We start from the raw sequence: 17053 nt of genomic DNA, 5'->3' as shown, positions 1-17053 counted from the left end.
CTCCAGTCCATACTGAAGTATCATTTCTGGCATGGAAAACACCAGCAGATTTGATAAATTCAATGGGGGCCATAGTATCGGCCCTATCCTGTCCCAAAAATGTTTGCGCAACTCTGTGTTTTGAAAAGATGTTGTGCCTTTTCAAAGCTTTCACATCACTTTTCTGGCATAAGAGCTTTGATCTTTTACCGTGTACGGACTCACTGTATAAAGAGGATCTGTATCACTTGGTGTTCATATAACCAATATTTATTGAATATCATATCAAATGTATACATTGCATTGTACACAAGTCCAAGATTAAGAACTATATTTTCTGAAAATAATTAAACAATGCTAAATTATTATGAAATATATGTAGAATAATGAACAAATCCATACATAATTTTCTGTTACGTTTTAGAAGACACAGATTAAAAATTAAAAAAAACACGAAGACATGCATGCAGAATAAATCTTCATTTGGTGTAAGGTTAACAATCTGCTTGTCTTATGATATGATGGTAGATTGATGATGACAAATATGATTTTTTTAGAAGTGCTATAGTGCAGGGACATTCATAATGTGTAAAATGTGCCATATATATGTGATTTCAGCATAGATGTGCTCAAAATAGCAATATTGTAAGTAATGATAGTGTTAATAATAACAGTAATAACCTGTAAAAGTGTAAGTGATAACAGTGGAATTTTGAGATCTTCAGAATCTTTGCTCCTAACCATCCATGAAAGTCATGGAAGCCAATCTATTTATTTGTTGTCACAAAGAAGGGCGACACCTCTCATTGTCCAGTGGTCTGGCACAAACACGGTTCTTAGGTACAGGGAGAAGACATATGTCAGGTCCGTCCTACGTGGCTTCTTGTACACTGGGCAGGAGTACAGACTACTCAGCTGTTTCTTAGGATCCAAAGGGCCAGTGGTACTTATTGCATAGACGTGAACAACAGGCAGATTGGTAAAGAGGACCTGGAAATAAAAGGAACAGCTATTAAACCTAAGCAGAATAATAAATGGGAAAATAATATATTATAATCCTTATAGGTGCACATTTACATTACAAGCCAGATGGCAGAGACAATATTAACAATTATAGCTTTGAAATTTCCAGTCTAATATTATGCAAATCATTCAGATGTGAATTTTCAGTTATTCCTAATTATTTCTGGTACCTTTTGTTTTTTCTGCGCTAGTTTCCATATATCATAAATCTACACCATCCCGAAAGCTACAGTATGAGTATTCTGCGGCTATATACTGTACAAGTGGGTTGACATAGGGGGTACACATTTTTCTCAAAGAGGATCTGCAGCAGCTGGGTTGAAATGATAAGATGGCAGAGTGAACTGTCAGCAGCACAAGGAGTAGGCTACTCCATTGCCAGTTTACTCATTAGTGGTCGATTACAGTTCATGTCCACATGACTATAATTGGCATAGTCTGCCGAAATACTGCACTGATTGAATCGGTAAAGGTACAATTCTGTAATCAGTTGATGTTCATTATATATATGAAGACTGCAGTTAACATGCCTATGTGTTATGTATGGCTCATAGGTAATGGACAAGCTTTGCTGACATAACTGGCTTTATGTGGTATTTTATATACCATAATATATTGATGGCATTGGATATGCTTAATTTACTGGCTGCGATGCTAAAGATCTAGGAAGAAGCAAGACGTTATTTATGGCACAAGCTCCTGAAACTTCAAGTTCTCAGGCTGTTTGTGTGTCCTGGGACAGCTGCTAATTACAACATAATTGACCTTATTTATCACAACGCCTCTACAGCTTAAGATATCACTGTATCTCCAGAAGGTGGTCCGTGCTGCATAAGGAAATCTGGGGCTGCGATCAGCATCAGTAATGAGATATATGAATCAGAACACAAATCGATGGTTGCTCCGCTCCATCACGTTAGATGAAACAGATTTCGGAGAATACAGATTAGAAGGCATGGTCAGGGCAACGTTAATGTAAACTGGAACACTGGTTTTACTGAGGGTCTTCAGAAGCTAAAAGGCCTGGTGACTTCTGACAAAAGAGATTGTCTATTTTTAGATAAGCATGGAGTGGTTAACATTGTATTTATATAAAAAACATATTTGTGTTATGACAATTGCTAAATCCACCTTGTGAGTTTTGGGGGAGAATATTAAGTATGAGTAATGAGTTTACCTCTTTTCTTAGCTGTTCCACTGGAAAGTAACATTAGATCAGCACGATGCAGAGCCAGATTCCCTGATTCCAGGGATGTGTCACTTACTGGGCTGTGTGTTGTTTCTATAAATGCAGTGATTTATCAGCAGGAGATTATCAGTAGAGGACAAGTTGTCTCGTGCCAGGTATTCATCCTGCTCTATGTAAGCCTGCCCCCACTGCTGAGTAGCAGCTTTCTGCAGATTTACGGTATTCACAGAATGCGACCAATCAGCGATGTGGGCGGGGTTATGCAGAGCTCAGCGTTCAGAGAACTGCTAGATCTGCAGCTGAAAAAGTGATGTTATGGAAAAGACAACATGCAGCCAAGTAAGTAACACAGTGCTGGAATCAGGGTCCTAGCTCAGATTATAATTTCCAAAACCAGATGACAGATTCCCTTTAATACCAGCCAGGCTTCCACGTACAGTGCCCATGTAATACTGGTACAATTTTCTGTTTTATTGTATTCATATAAAGTTCTAACAGGAAAAAAACAACATAAATAGGTGGCATCCTACATCTACATACAAAATTAATTTGTAACCTGGTCCTTTGTGGTGACTGGGGAGAAGGCAGCTATCTTACTTTGTGCTCATATCGGCTTTGTGGCCCATTATATGGTGAATTCATCATAGCTGTCACCTTCACTGTTCTCCAAGGATGGAAATAATGTATATGCACCCTTAAGAAAGGGCCTAAAATATTTTGCAATAGATTCATAAAAGAGAATAATTTAAGGGCTACAAATTCAATTGACACTTAAATTCGTGTAGAATTAGATGACATGACATGATACAATGTGTAAACGAAAGTTATATGCTGCGTCATTTTACCTTTCCCTTATACTTTGCTGTCTTGTCAAGAGCAAAATATTAAAAAGAAAAGCAACGAGTGCTTTATTTTTAGATTAGAGATCATCTTTCCGCAGAACAATATGTACTAGACATGGAAAACAAACAGCGGTACGTCACCTATAGGTGTCAGAGCACCGCGCCTGGTACAAACACAGATTGCCACTAAATGAAATCCTCGTCCTGCTCCTGTTTCAACTTGTCATATCAAACCGACTGTGACAGTTGCAAATGAATAAAAAACTAAAAATGACAGAGTTTAATCAGTGAGACTGGTAGTCCATAATCCTTCATGAAAAAAACGCTTTTCATTGCCAGCTTCAGTGATAAGAGTTACATTTCCCAAATTGTACTGAATACACTGTGTGCAGAAACCAGAGTGCTATTCCACTGACAGCGCTGTCAGGGCCGTCACACTAATCTTATTTTCTGGTTAGGCTAAAGAAATGTAACAAGAGCTGCCTGTATACACCGGAGTAATGCCATCAGTTTAACATCCCACAGTCCAAAAGCACTCAGCGATTATTAAAGTGGGACTCCGGGCAAAAATAAAAGATAGATAATATGTGCCCACAAGGGGCATTAAAAATGCCAAGTCCTTCAATTATTCCCATTATTCGACCAAGGAAAAACTACTCTCTGTCATCACTAGAAGAGAGCTATGGCACAATGTAGAACTGCTTCCTGTGTGGCCAATTGATCTGTTCCCACTGGGGTTGCATCAACATGGAGGCGGCACACTCGCTCTGGTGATAGCACCTGACTGTGGTGTGTCCTTTATATCGGAGCGGGGTTGCCGGAACTGGACAAACTATTTTAGTTTCATAGTTTGATTTTTGTGCATGCTGTTTTATTCCAAGGTTAATGAAGGTTTAGAAGACCCAAAATATTCAACCGGATATATTTGGATGTGTAAGGCGTATCGATCAGAGTAGTGTTTTTATCTCTAAGGTTGCATTCACGCGTTCAGTATTTGGTCAGTATTTTACCTCAGCATTTCTAAGCCAAAATCAGGAGGGGAACAATCAGAGGAAAAGTATAGTAGAAACACGTCACTCACCACGTCTGTATTTATCATTCACTCCTGGTTTTGGCTTACAAATACTGAGGTAAGATACTGAACATGTGAACATGGCCTAAGGGTAAATGAGCAGAACACCATGCAGCAAGGTCGGACTGTCTCACCGGAGAAATGGAGGATTCTCCGGTGGGCCCGGGCACTGACACGTGCACTGACACGTGCTGGCATACAGGGCCAGCAGCTGCCTAGAGCCCCTGCTGCTCCAGGGGTGTGTTGCTAATAGCAGCACACCACGTAGCTGCTATGGGGCCAGTGAGTCAGGGGGGCCCGCCCTATGCCAGCGGAGCAGCAGCCGGTGACAGGAGGCTGTCCCCGCTGCTAAAGACAAATTAATATTCACTCTTCCCCACACCCCCCATGGGCATGGAGAGGAGTGAATGTTCATTTCACTTTAATAGCGGGCAGTGTTAGCTGCAGGCTTACTATTAGGACCAGCATACCAGGGCCCCTGCTCCCCCAGCCCACGTGTCCCATAAGTCAGGGGGGCCCAGCACCAGCACCGCTCCCCAATGCACTCCGCATTCAACTGTATCAGCGTTACTTCATCGTGCACCTTGCTGTGTGTGCTGGGCAGAAACAGTGCAGCTCCTGACACTGGAGCAGAGCCAGAATCAGTGTGGGAATGAGGAGGAGAGGTGAGTATTGTGGGTTTTTTTATACTGCGAGGTTGGATTATATTTTATGGGAGGGGCTACATTATATTCTGTGGAAGGGGGGCTGCATTATACCCTATGAGGGCAGCAGCATTATACCCTATGAGGGCAGCAGCATTATACCCTATGAGGGGGCAGCATTATACCCTATGAGGGGGGCAGCATTATACTCTATGAGGGGACTGCTTTATACCCTATGAGGGGACTGCATTATACCCTATGAAGGGGTTACTTTGTTTTCTGTGGGGGGGCTAAATTATACTATATGAGGGTGGCTGATTATACCCTATGAGAGGGCTACATTATATTCTACGAGGGGCTGCATTATACCTTTTGAGGGGGTTGCATTATATTCTGTGGGGGGCTGCATTATACCCTATGAGGGAGCTACATTATATTCTATGGGGGCTGCATTATACCTCTGAGGGGGTTGCATTATACTCTGAGGGGGCTACATTATATTCTGTAGGGGGGGCTGCATTATAGCCTATGAGGAACTACATTATATTCTATGGGGGAGCTGCATTATATTCTATGAGGGGTGCTATATTATATTCTATAAGGGGGCTACATTATATTCTATGGGTGGGCTGCATTAAACTATACGAGGGTTGTATTATATTCTATAAGGGGGCTACTTTATATTCTATGAAGTGGTACCCCAACCCCTGCTACATAATTAAGACTTATACTACCATATATTATACCCTGATATTAGTGTGTTTTACAGCACAATTGGTGGTCTTATATTTATTTCTATGTAGCCACATAGTGGGCCCCAAGAATGATTTACTCTGTTGGGCCCAAGGTGCTCCAGTCCGACGCTGCCATGTAGTATATTTTCTTGAATATGAATTGTGCTTATAAAATAATTTCATTCAGTTCAAGGGTCATGCAGTTTAATAGTAAAGTTACATTTTATATGATGGACAGTTCTTTGTATTATGATGAAAGTACACGCGTCAGTCTCTGCACAGCTGGTACAGCCATTTCTAACTTTAATACATGTCTGCTATATGTAAGGATTAGGGGATTGTGAGTAAGTCATTGCTGGCTGCTATCCCAAAATCTGAACACACTGACATTTTACTATCACAACCTACATTGATTCTTAAAACATCGGTTGTCACAAGTGCTGGACTGTATTAAAAGGCTCATCATAACTGATAAAACTGTTATTAGCGGCAGGTTTCATTTTCAGTGAATGAAAGAAAATCAAACTAAAATTACAAAAGTCTATGAGGACATTAGTGACTGTTTGTGAAGGATTCCAGACCATGATTATTATTACAGAGACCATACACTGGCTAATTTCTCATAGGTCAGTGGCTAGTGGCACAATAGATATACACAAAAAATAAATGGCATCCTACAATTATTTGCATAGCTACAATGGATGTTATTTCTTTACTGTTCAGGCTAGGTTTACACTAATGCAGTGCTCTTCATTGAACACTACGTGTCGGTTCCTGTCTATATCCACAAAAAACAGTATTCTAACAGGAACTCTAACAAAGATCCAAAGGAGCTATTTCCTCCAATGAAGCACGTTTTAGTGCATATTTTAAAAAGACGAATACTGCCAGGATGTGGAGGCCAAACAGTGTCTACAGTGATTCCATTGGCGTGATTGAACTGAATGACCCTGTTGGGGTTCCTCTCGGAATCCAGTCTTTTAGGGGATTTGAGAGAAACCCCAACATAGTGCTCAACAGAAAGTACTATATTAGTGTGAACCTAGCCTTACTTTTAGCAAACCTTAATACAATGATACAAATGTCTAGCAGTGATAACTAGGGATAAGCATGGAAGGTTAAGTCCGTCAAGTTCGACCAAACTTTGGTCCAAAGTTTGGTTTGGGTACCAGAATTGTACCAAAACTTTAACCTGAACCTCGTAGAAATCAATGGGAACCCGAACTTCGGAGCTGCAAAATTTCAACTTCTCACTCCTCCCCGAACTGTGAAACTGACCACCAAGAGGAGTCCATGTTCAGATTTCATCACTGGGTGTCTGGTATGAACCCCAAACTATAGAGTTTGGGTTCACTCATCTCTTGTGATAACTTATAATATAACTAGATGGAGGCCGGTAATGTCACGATGGGGGCAGGTATGCAACGCTGTTGTTGCCTAATGGCATCCTGTGATAATCTAATGACTTTTGCATCAGGGGACTCATGTGCTTGACGCTTACGCTTACAGTATATGCATTGTTTTTGTCCCAGCGATGCTGTTGCTCTTCAAGAGACTCATTTGCCCTTTGTTGTCTTCGACATTGTGCCTTTGCTGCTTTCCTTTCATTGTCATTGACGTACTTTTTAGGAGCAGCCATGTTGGCGTTGAAATTTGCTTTTTAAAGGGGTTTTCAGAAACACAAAAGTTCATTTTAAAAATTGTCTGTGTCTGACCGTGTACCGAACATACCACAGCTCTTGGGCAGGGGAGGAAGCAAAACACAATACTGACATTACAGCAGGAGATCACATAGGATACATTTTGTGAGGTAAAATATTTTTTAAAAACAGTCAGTGAAATATTTGAATCCACTGTGATCCCTTGCTGTAATGTCAGTATAGTCTTTTGCTTCCTCCCCTGCCCAGGAGATGTGGTATGCTCCATACACGGTCAGACACAGTCAATTTTTAAAATGAACTTTCATTCGTGGGAAAACCCTTTTAATGTGACCGGCTTCCTCTGCCTATAGACACGTCGCACATCTGCCGCTGGGATCAGCATAATGATTCACTGCACCTGTGCGTATTTCGCGCAGACGCAGTAAATCAGACCCCCGCCATTTTTCTGCAGACAGATAGTAGCGGTAACATTAAAATTGCGCATGCGCTCCCCCTGTACAAGGATGGCGGCAGTCAGTGAATCATTCGTCTGATACCGGCAGTGGCGAGTTCATGACGGTGTTCTGCTGGTGGTACCGTGCAAGACGCTGCGTGAATGTGTGAGTGTGTGACTGTGAGAGTGTGTGAGTGTGATGCGTACGGCCTATAGAGGGTGTGTGTGTGTGGTGTGACCGTGTTCCGCTGGTGGTACCACGCAGTAGGTTGGTACCAGTTTCCATACTGAGACACCCATCACTTGGGTGTCCCAATATGGTGGTCGGTGAACTTCCTCCGCTTGGAATTCTGGGATACGATGACATCTGGACAGAACAGGAAATTAAAATATTACAAGGCAATTATATAAATAAATATGTCTAAACTACAAATACCAGCATTACCTGGCAGCCCAAAGCTGTACTTTTTAGTAATACAGTGAAAAGCAAAAGGGTAACAATTTTATGAACTTTTAACTTTCAGGCTCTATATCTCATTATTCGCTTCTACTTTGATCTTGAGAGTACCATCATTGTATAGACAGTCATCTTGGATATCTCATACTTAAATTTGACTTGCAACTATTTATTATATGATTAGTTATGCAGATTCTTGTCATGTCACTGCATGGTTACTGTGTTGCTCCTAAAGATTAAAATTTTAATTATTATTATTTTGCTAGTATTTTGTAAATCCACCTTTGGCTTTCAACACTGCCTGAATCCTTCTGGGCATGCTCTCGATGAGATTCACACGTGTCAACTGAAATTTGATCTCAGGTCTCTTCTACAGGTTCCTAAAGTTGGTGCATACTGGTCGACTCACTTATGCATGTATGTAGTGTTTTCTTCAATTCTACCCACGAGTGTTTGATTGGGGTGTGGTCTGGGGACTGTAGGGGCCATTCTAGCACCTCAACTTTATTGTCATTGAACCAGTTCTTCACCAATGCTTCGTGTTGTTGTCCTGTTGGAAAACTATGTCATGTTTTTCATATCCATAGTACTTGAGTGTACAAAGTAAATCATCTGGTAGGAAACTCACGTAGAGCTCAGCATTGAAACAACCATCGATCCAGGTCAAGTATCCAATGCCTTTGGCTGTGAAACAACCCCATATCATCAGGCTTCCTCCACCGAACTTGACATTTCCTTCAATTTCTCAATCTGTTAGCCCCTTTTTCCCGTTTCTTTCAGACCTATTTGTACCTATAAGAGCCTAGTCTATTGACTTTCGTGTCATCGCTCCAAATCATCTGTTTTAAATTTTTAAATATCCACTTTTTGTACTTGTTTGCAAACTCGAACTGACATTTCTTATGACAATATTGAAGTTTAGGTTTCTTCCAGTAGCGTAGCTACTGGGGGGCCAGAGAGGGCCGTTGCCCGGGCCCCATCACATGAAGGGCGCTCACTGGGAGACACGGCCACTTCCATAATGAGGCAGAACACAGCACATGAGGAAAGCAGTATAAAGCCTGCTCCTGTCTGATGGAGACTCTGCACGCTGGTAGCAGTGGCCAGTTGCAGAGTCTCACTCCTGCAGTGCACGGTGCTGTCTGACCTGATGATGGAGCTTCTCCCAGGCTGCAGTTTTTATTTTTCATTCTGTGCATGCTCAGATTGTCTCAGGCACGCTGGGTCCTAGTGCCCACATTGCATTTCACTCAGACACTTCCTGGTCCAGCCTCACTGCCTGCAATCTTCATCAGTAAGTGGGGATGGAATTTATTAGATTTGCTAAATTCAGGTATGTCACTGCGGGGTAAATATGAGAGGATGGGGCTATTGTGGATGCTAAAGTATGAGAGGGGGACAGGGCACTGGGGGGTGAATGTCAGAGGATTGGGTATTGGGGGGCTAAAGTGGGAGAGGGGGACAGGGCAATGGGAAGGTGACTGTGAGAGGATGTGGGTATTGTGGGGGCTGAAGGGGGGGAGGAGGGGCAGGGCACTGGGTGGTGAATGTGAGACCATGGGGGTATTGTGAGGGCTGAAATGGGGAAGGAGGGGCAGGGCACTTGTGTGGCGCCCTGTTATGATCCGGTGACCTTGGAGCCGCATGAGACTTTCTCTGGAGTAGGTGGTACCTGTACTGACCGCAATCCCTAAACTGACACCGCAACTAGAAGTAGCCGTGGGGTGTACCTAACACGTCCTAGACACCTCGACACAGCCGGAGGAATAAATACCCCTATAGATGGAAATGGAAATTCTATCTTGCCTCAGAGCAGAACCCCAAAGGATAGGCAGCCCCCCACAAATATTGACTGTGAGTATAAGAGGAAAGACACACGCAGGCAGAAAACAGGATTTAGCAAAAGAGGCACTTCTAGCTAAATAGAAAAGGATAGGACAGAATTCTAAGCGGTCAGTATTAAAACCTAAAAATATCCACAGCAGATCATACAAATATTCTACATCTAACTAAAGACATAGAATGTATATCTGCATCTCCTGAGAATCCAGCATGACTGAAAAATCCAAACAAAGTCTAAGCTGGACAAAAACACAATGAATTGCACTGAGTTGTAAAGCACACTGCATGTGTGCTGCAGAGACAAAAACCAGACACTTATCTTAGCTGAATTGACAGCAGGGCATGAGGAACCAGACAGAGATGCAATCCCTCCAAGAACAATGGACAACTGGCAGGGACTAATGGATCCTGCACACCTAAATACCTAGTAGAGCTGCAATCAGCAGAAACACCTGCCCTGGATTACAACCCAGAGACAACTGCACTACCACCAACAACCACCGGATCATACCAGTACAACTGGCCAACAATTGGGTGTGGTGGGTCTCCGGGTTCTCCCTCTTGGTAACTATACTTATACTTATGCTATGCCTATAGGACTTTTTGGTTAGGTTGTTTAGCTGACCGCTTTACCTCTGCATGGGGGCTATGTTAGTTTCTTGGAAATAGACATATGTCATATTTTAGGATCACATACTACTTCTATGTTTCTTATGCTATATGTGCACCCATTGTGCATCCCATGTATGTTTACATTTATGTATATCTAGCTGCTTTCAGTTCCCATTTGTGGGTTCTTATTTCATATTGAGGGTGTTTCCTGTGCGTGACCCACTGCTGCTGCTGCACTAGTGGTTACTGCCTTATATTTCGTTATTGTTTTTATGTATTAATAAAGATTATATATTCTTTTATGTTTTGGCTCTTGCGTGAGGGTTCTTTTTTGGGATTTTGTTATGGTTATACCTTCATGGCCCTGTTAGGGTTTTCTTTTTGGTGTTTCTGGCCAACAATGAGTTAAATGCATCTCAGAAGAAGGGAAGAAAAGTGCTGAGCCATTTTTTTTTCTGCAGTCTGTTTTGTCTTTCCTTCCCTCTTTTCCTCTGGGTGACTGAAGAGCTGTGTGCTAGCATGGATGTTCAGGGATTAGCTTCTCGTGTAGACCAACTAGCTGCTAGGGTACAGGGTATTTCCGATTATATTGTTCAGACTCCGGTTTTAGAGCCTAGGATTCCTACTCCTGATTTATTTTTTGGGGACAGGTCTAAATTTTTGAGTTTTAAAAATAACTGTAAACTGTTTTTTGCTCTGAAACCTCGTTCTTTTGGTGATCCCATTCAGCAGGTTAAAATTGTCATCTCCCTGCTGCGTGGCGATCCTCAGGATTGGGCATTTTCCCTGGAATCTGGGAATCCTGCCTTGCTTAATGTAGAAGCCTTTTTTCAGGCTCTAGGGTTATTATATGATGAACCAAATTCTGTGGATCATGCTGAGAAGACCTATTGACCCTGTTTCAGGGTCAAGAAGCGGCAGAATTGTATTGTCAGAAATTTAGAAAATGGTCTGTGCTGACTAAATGGAATGAGGATGCTTTGGCGGCAATTTTCAGAAAGGGTCTTTCTGAATCTGTTAAAGATGTTATGCTGGGGTTTCCCATGCCTATTGGTCTGAGCGATTCTATGTCTCTGGCCATTCAGATTGATCGGCGCCTGCATGAGCGCAGAGCTGTGTGCGCTGTGGCGTTGTCCTCAGAGCAGATACCTGAGCCTATGCAGTGCGATAGGATTCTGTCTGGAGCTGAACGACGGGAATTCAGATGTCAGAATGGGTTGTGTTTTTACTGTGGCGATGCTTCTCATGTCATTTCGGTCTGCCCTAAGCGTACTAAGAGAATCGCTAGTTCAGTTACCATTGGTACCGTACAACCTAAATTTCTGTTATCTGTGACATTGATCTGCTCATTGTCTTCATTTTCTGTCATGGCGTTTGTAGATTCTGGCGCCGCTTTGAATTTAATGGACTTTGAATTCGCTAGATGTTGTGGTTTCCCCTTGCAGTCTTTGGAGAACCCTATTCCTCTAAGGGGCATTGATGCTACACCTTTGGCTAAAAATAAACCCCAGTTTTGGACACAGGTGACCATGTGCATGGCGCCAGCCCATCTGGAGGATTGTCGCTTTTTGGTGTTGCATAATTTGCATGATGCTATTGTGCTGGGTTTTCCATGGTTGCAGGTACATAATCCGGTGTTGGATTGGAAATCTATGTCTGTGACTAGTTGGGGTTGTCAGGGAGTTCATGGTGACATTCCTTTAATGTCAATCTCCTCTTCCCCCCTTCTGAAATTCTTGTCTGATTTTCAGGATGTGTTCAATGAGCCCAAGTCCAGTTCCCTTCCACCACATAGGGACTGTGATTGTGCTATTGACTTAATTCCAGGTTGTAAGTTTCCTAAGGGTCGACTTTTTAACCTGTCTGTGCCTGAACATACCGCCATGCGGAGTTACTGTATATTAAGGAGTCTTTGGAGGAAGGGCATATTCGGCCATCTTCTTCACCATTGGGAGCGGGATTTTTTTTTGTTGCCAAGAAGGATGGCTCCTTGAGACCCTGTATTGATTATCGCCTCTTGAATAAGATCACGGTCAAATTTCAATACCCTTTGCCTTTGCTTTCCGATTTGTTTGCTAGGATTAAGGGGGCTAGTTGGTTTACTAAGATTGACCTTCGAGGGGAATATAATCTTATTCGTATTAAGCAGGGTTATGAATGGAAAACTGCGTTTAATACGCCCAAGGGCCATTTTGAATACCTTGTGATGCCCTTCGGGCTCTCTAATGCTCCATCTGTTTTTCAGTCCTTCATGCATGATATCTTCCAGAATTATCTTGATAAATTCATGATTGTATATTTGGATGACATTTTGATATTTTCCGATGATTGGGAGTCTCATGTGAAACAGGTCAGGATGGTTTTTCAGATCCTTCGTGACAATGCTTTATTTGTGAAGGGGTCTAAGTGTCTTTTTTGGAGTGCAGAAGGTTTCTTTTTTGGGCTTCATTTTTTCTCCCTCATCTATAGAGATGGATCCGGTTAAGGTTCAGGCCATTCATGATTGGATTCAGCCCACGTCCATGAAGAGTCTCCAGAAATTTTTGGGCTTTGCTAATTTTTATCGCCGTTTCATTGCTAACTTCTCCAGTGTGGTTAAACCCCTGACCGATTTGACGAAAAAGGGCGCTGATGTGACGAATTGGTCCTCTGCGGCTGTCTCTGCCTTTCAGGAGCTTAAACGCCGATTTACTTCTGCCCCGGTGTTGCGTCAGCCAGAAGTTTCTCTTCCATTTCAGGTTGAGGTTGACGCTTCTGTGATTGGGGCAGGGGCCGTTTTATCTCAGAGGAATTCTGATGGTTCCTTGATGAGACCATGTGCCTTCTTTTCCCGAACGTTTTCGCCTGCTGAACGTAATTATGATGTCGGCAATCGGGAATTGTTGGCTATGAAGTGGGCGTTCGAGGAATGGCGACATTGGCTTGAGGGAGCCAAGCATCGTATTGTGGTCTTGACCGATCATAAAAATCTGATTTACCTCGAGTCTGCCAAACGGCTGAATCCTAGACAGGCTCGATGGTCTTTGTTTTTCTCCCGTTTTGATTTCGTGGTCTCGTATCTTCCGCGTTCTAAGAATATTAAAGCTGATGCCCTCTCTAGGAGCTTTTTGACTGATTCTCCGGAGGTCCTTGAACCGGTCTGCATTCTAAAGGAAGGGGTGGTCCTTTCTGCCATCTCCCCTGATCTGCGACGGGTTCTTCAGGAATTTCAGGCTGACAAACCTGACCGCTGTCCAGTGGGGAAACTGTTCGTTCCTGATAAATGGACTAGTAGGGTGATTTCGGAGGTTCATTGTTCTGTGTTGGCTGGTCATCCTGGTATTTTTGGTACCAGAGATTTGGTTGGTAGGTCTTTTTGGTGGCCTTCTTTGTCGCGGGATGTGCGTTCTTTTGTGCAGTCCTGTGGGACTTGTGCGCGGGCTAAGCCTTGTTGTTCCCGCGCTAGTGGGTTGCTTTTGCCTTTGCCGGTCCCTGAGAGGCCTTGGACGCATATTTCTATGAATTTTATTTCAGACCTTCCGGTTTCCCAGAGGATGTCGGTTATCTGGGTGGTTTGTGACCGGTTTTCTAAGATGGTTCATTTGGTGCCTTTGCCTAAGTTGCCTTCCTCTTCTGATTTGGTTCCATTGTTTTTTCAGCATGTGGTTCGTTTGCATGGTATTCCGGAGAATATAGTGTCCGACAGAGGTTCCCAGTTTGTTTCTAGGTTTTGGCGAGCCTTTTGCGCTAGGCTGGGCATTGATTTGTCTTTTTCTTCCGCATTTCATCCTCAGACAAATGGCCAAACCGAGCGAACTAATCAGACTTTGGAAACTTATTTGAGATGCTTCGTGTCTGCTGATCAGGATGATTGGGTGGCTTTCTTGCCATTGGCCGAGTTTGCCCTTAATAATCGGGCTAGTTCGGCTACCTTGGTTTCGCCCTTCTTTTGTAATTTTAGTTTTCATCCTTGTTTTTCTTCAGGGCAGGTTGAGCCTTCTGATTGTCCTGGTGTGGATTCTGTGGTTGACAGGTTGCAGCAAATTTGGGCTCATGTGGTGGACAATTTGGTGTTGTCTCAGGAGGAGGCGCAACGTTTTGCTAATCGTCGTCGGTGTGTTGGTTCCCGGCTTCGTGTTGGGGATTTGGTCTGGTTGTCTTCCCGTCATGTTCCTATGAAGGTTTCTTCCCCTAAGTTTAAGCCTCGGTTTATTAGTCCTTATAGGATTTCTGAGATTATCAATCCGGTGTCTTTTCGTTTGGCCCTTCCGGCATCTTTTGCTATCCATAATGTTTTCCTTAGATCTTTATTGCGGAAATATGTGGTGCCCGTTCTTCCCTCTGTTGATCCTCCGGCTCCTGTGTTGGTTGATGGGGAGTTGGAGTATGTGGTTGAGAAGATTTTGGATTCTCGTTTTTCGAGACGGAAGCTTCAGTACCTTGTTAAACGGAAGGGTTACGGCCAGGAGGATAATTCTTGGGTTTTTGCCTCTGATGTCCATGCTGCTGATTTGGTTCGGGCCTTTCATCTGGCTCGTCCTGATCGGCCTGGGGGCTCTGGTGAGGGTTCGGTGACCCCTCTTCAAGGGGGGGGGTACTGTTGTGAATTCTGCTCTTGGGCTTCCTCCGGTGGTTGTTAGCGGTAGTGCAGTGGTCTCTGGATTATAGCCAGGGCAGGTGTTTCTGCTTATTGCAGCTTTATTATGTATTTAGGTTTGTAGGATCCATCAATCCCTGCCAGTTGACCATTGTATCTTGGAGGGATTGCATCTCTGTCTGGCTCCACTTGCCCTGCTGTCATTTCAGCTAAGATAAGTGTCTAGTTTTGGTTCTCTGTAGCACGCATGCAGTGTGCTTTTATGTGCAGTGCAATCTATTGTGTTTTTGTCCAGCTTAGACTTTGTTTGGATTTTTCTGTCATGCTGGTTTCTCTGGAGATGCAGATATACATCCTATGTCTTTAGTTAGATGTAGTGTATAGTATATTCTGCTGTGGATTTTTCTAGTGTTTTAATACTGACCGCTTAGAACTCTGTCCTATCCTTTTCTATTTAGCTAGAAGTGCCTCTTTTGCTAAACTCTGTTTTTTCTGCCTGTGTACGTGTTTCCTCTTAAACTCACAGTCAATATTTGTGGGGGGCTGCCTATCCTTTGGGGCTCTGCTCTGAGGCAAGATGGGATTTCCCATTTCCACCTTTAGGGGTATTTAGTCCTCCGGCTGTGTCGAGGTGTCTAGGCCTGGTTAGGTACATCCCACGGCTACTTCTAGTTGCGGTGTCAGTATTAGGATTGCGGTCAGTACAGGTACCACCTACTCCAGAGATAGTCTCATGCGGCTCCAGGGTCACCGGATCATAACAGAGCCCGTAGTAAATCAGGGGAAATGGCAGAAAGGACCACCCCTTCCTTCAGAATGCCGACCGGTTCAAGGACCTCAGGAGAATCAGGCAAAAAACTCCTAGAGAGGGCATCAGCCTTAATATTCTTAGAACCCGGAAGATACGAGACCACAAAATCAAAACGGGAGAAAAACAGGGACCATCGAGCCTGTCTAGGATTCAGCCGTTTGGCAGACTCGAGGTAAATCAGATTTTTATGATCGGTCAAGACCACAATATGGTGCTTGGCTCCCTCAAGCCAATGTCGCAATTCCTCAAAGGCCCACTTCATAGCCAACAACTCCCGATTGCCGACATCATAATTGCGTTCAGCAGGCGAAAACTTACGGGAAAAGAAGGCACACGGTTTCATCAAGGAACCAACAGAATTCCTCTGAGACAAAACGGCCCCTGCCCCAATCTCAGAAGCGTCAACCTCAACCTGAAACGGAAGAGAAACATCCGGCTGACGCAGCACCGGGGCAGAAGTAAATCGGCGTTTAAGCTCCTGAAAGGCAGAGACAGCCGCTGAGGACCAATTCGTCACATCAGCGCCTTTCTTCGTCAAATCGGTCAGGGGTTTAACCACACTGGAGAAGTTAGCAATGAAACGGCAATAAAAATTAGCAAAGCCCAAAAATTTCTGAAGGCTCTTCACGGATGTGGGCTGAATCCAATCATGAATGGCCTGAACCTTAACCGGATCCATCTCTATAGATGAGGGAGAAAAAATGAAGCCCAAAAAAGAAACCTTCTGCACTCCAAAGAGACACTTAGACCCCTTCACAAACAAAGCATTATCACAAAGGATCTGAAATACCATCCTGACCTGTTTCACATGAGACTCCCAATCATCGGAAAAAATTTAAATGTCATCCAAATATACAATCATGAATTTATCAAGATAATTCCGGAAGATATCATGCATGAAGGACTGAAAAACAGATGGAGCATTAGAGAGCCCGAATGGCATCACAAGGTATTCAAAATGGCCTTCGGGCGTATTAAACGCAGTTTTCCATTCATCACCCTGCTTAATACGAACAAGATTATATGCCCCCCGAAGGTCAATCTTAGTAAACCAACTAGCCCCCTTAATCCTAACAAACAAATCGGAAAGCAAAGGTAAAGGGTATTAAAACTTGACCGTGATCTTATTCAAAAGGCGATAATCAATACAGGGTCTCAAGGAGCCATCCTTCTTAGCA

At 43.3% G+C, this 17053-nt stretch overlaps 1 protein-coding gene across 1 annotated transcript in view; it reads right to left on the bottom strand.

Annotated features, from left to right (window-relative positions):
* Positions 1-233: 233 nt before the first annotated feature.
* LOC143782325 (dynein axonemal heavy chain 5-like) overlaps positions 234-17053 on the bottom strand; it is a 610263-nt gene continuing 593443 nt past the window's right edge. Inside the window, exon 77 of the mRNA XM_077269680.1 lies at positions 234-969. Within this exon, the coding sequence (XP_077125795.1) occupies positions 751-969 (219 nt within the window). The 3' untranslated portion in view covers positions 234-750. The remainder of the gene's footprint in view (positions 970-17053) is intronic.

Source organism: Ranitomeya variabilis, chromosome 6, assembly GCF_051348905.1.
Source record: "Ranitomeya variabilis isolate aRanVar5 chromosome 6, aRanVar5.hap1, whole genome shotgun sequence".
NCBI classification, from domain to species: Eukaryota; Metazoa; Chordata; class Amphibia; order Anura; family Dendrobatidae; genus Ranitomeya; species Ranitomeya variabilis.
The sequence above is the reverse complement of the archived record's forward strand: the minus strand, read 5'-3'. Positions and strand labels throughout refer to the sequence as shown.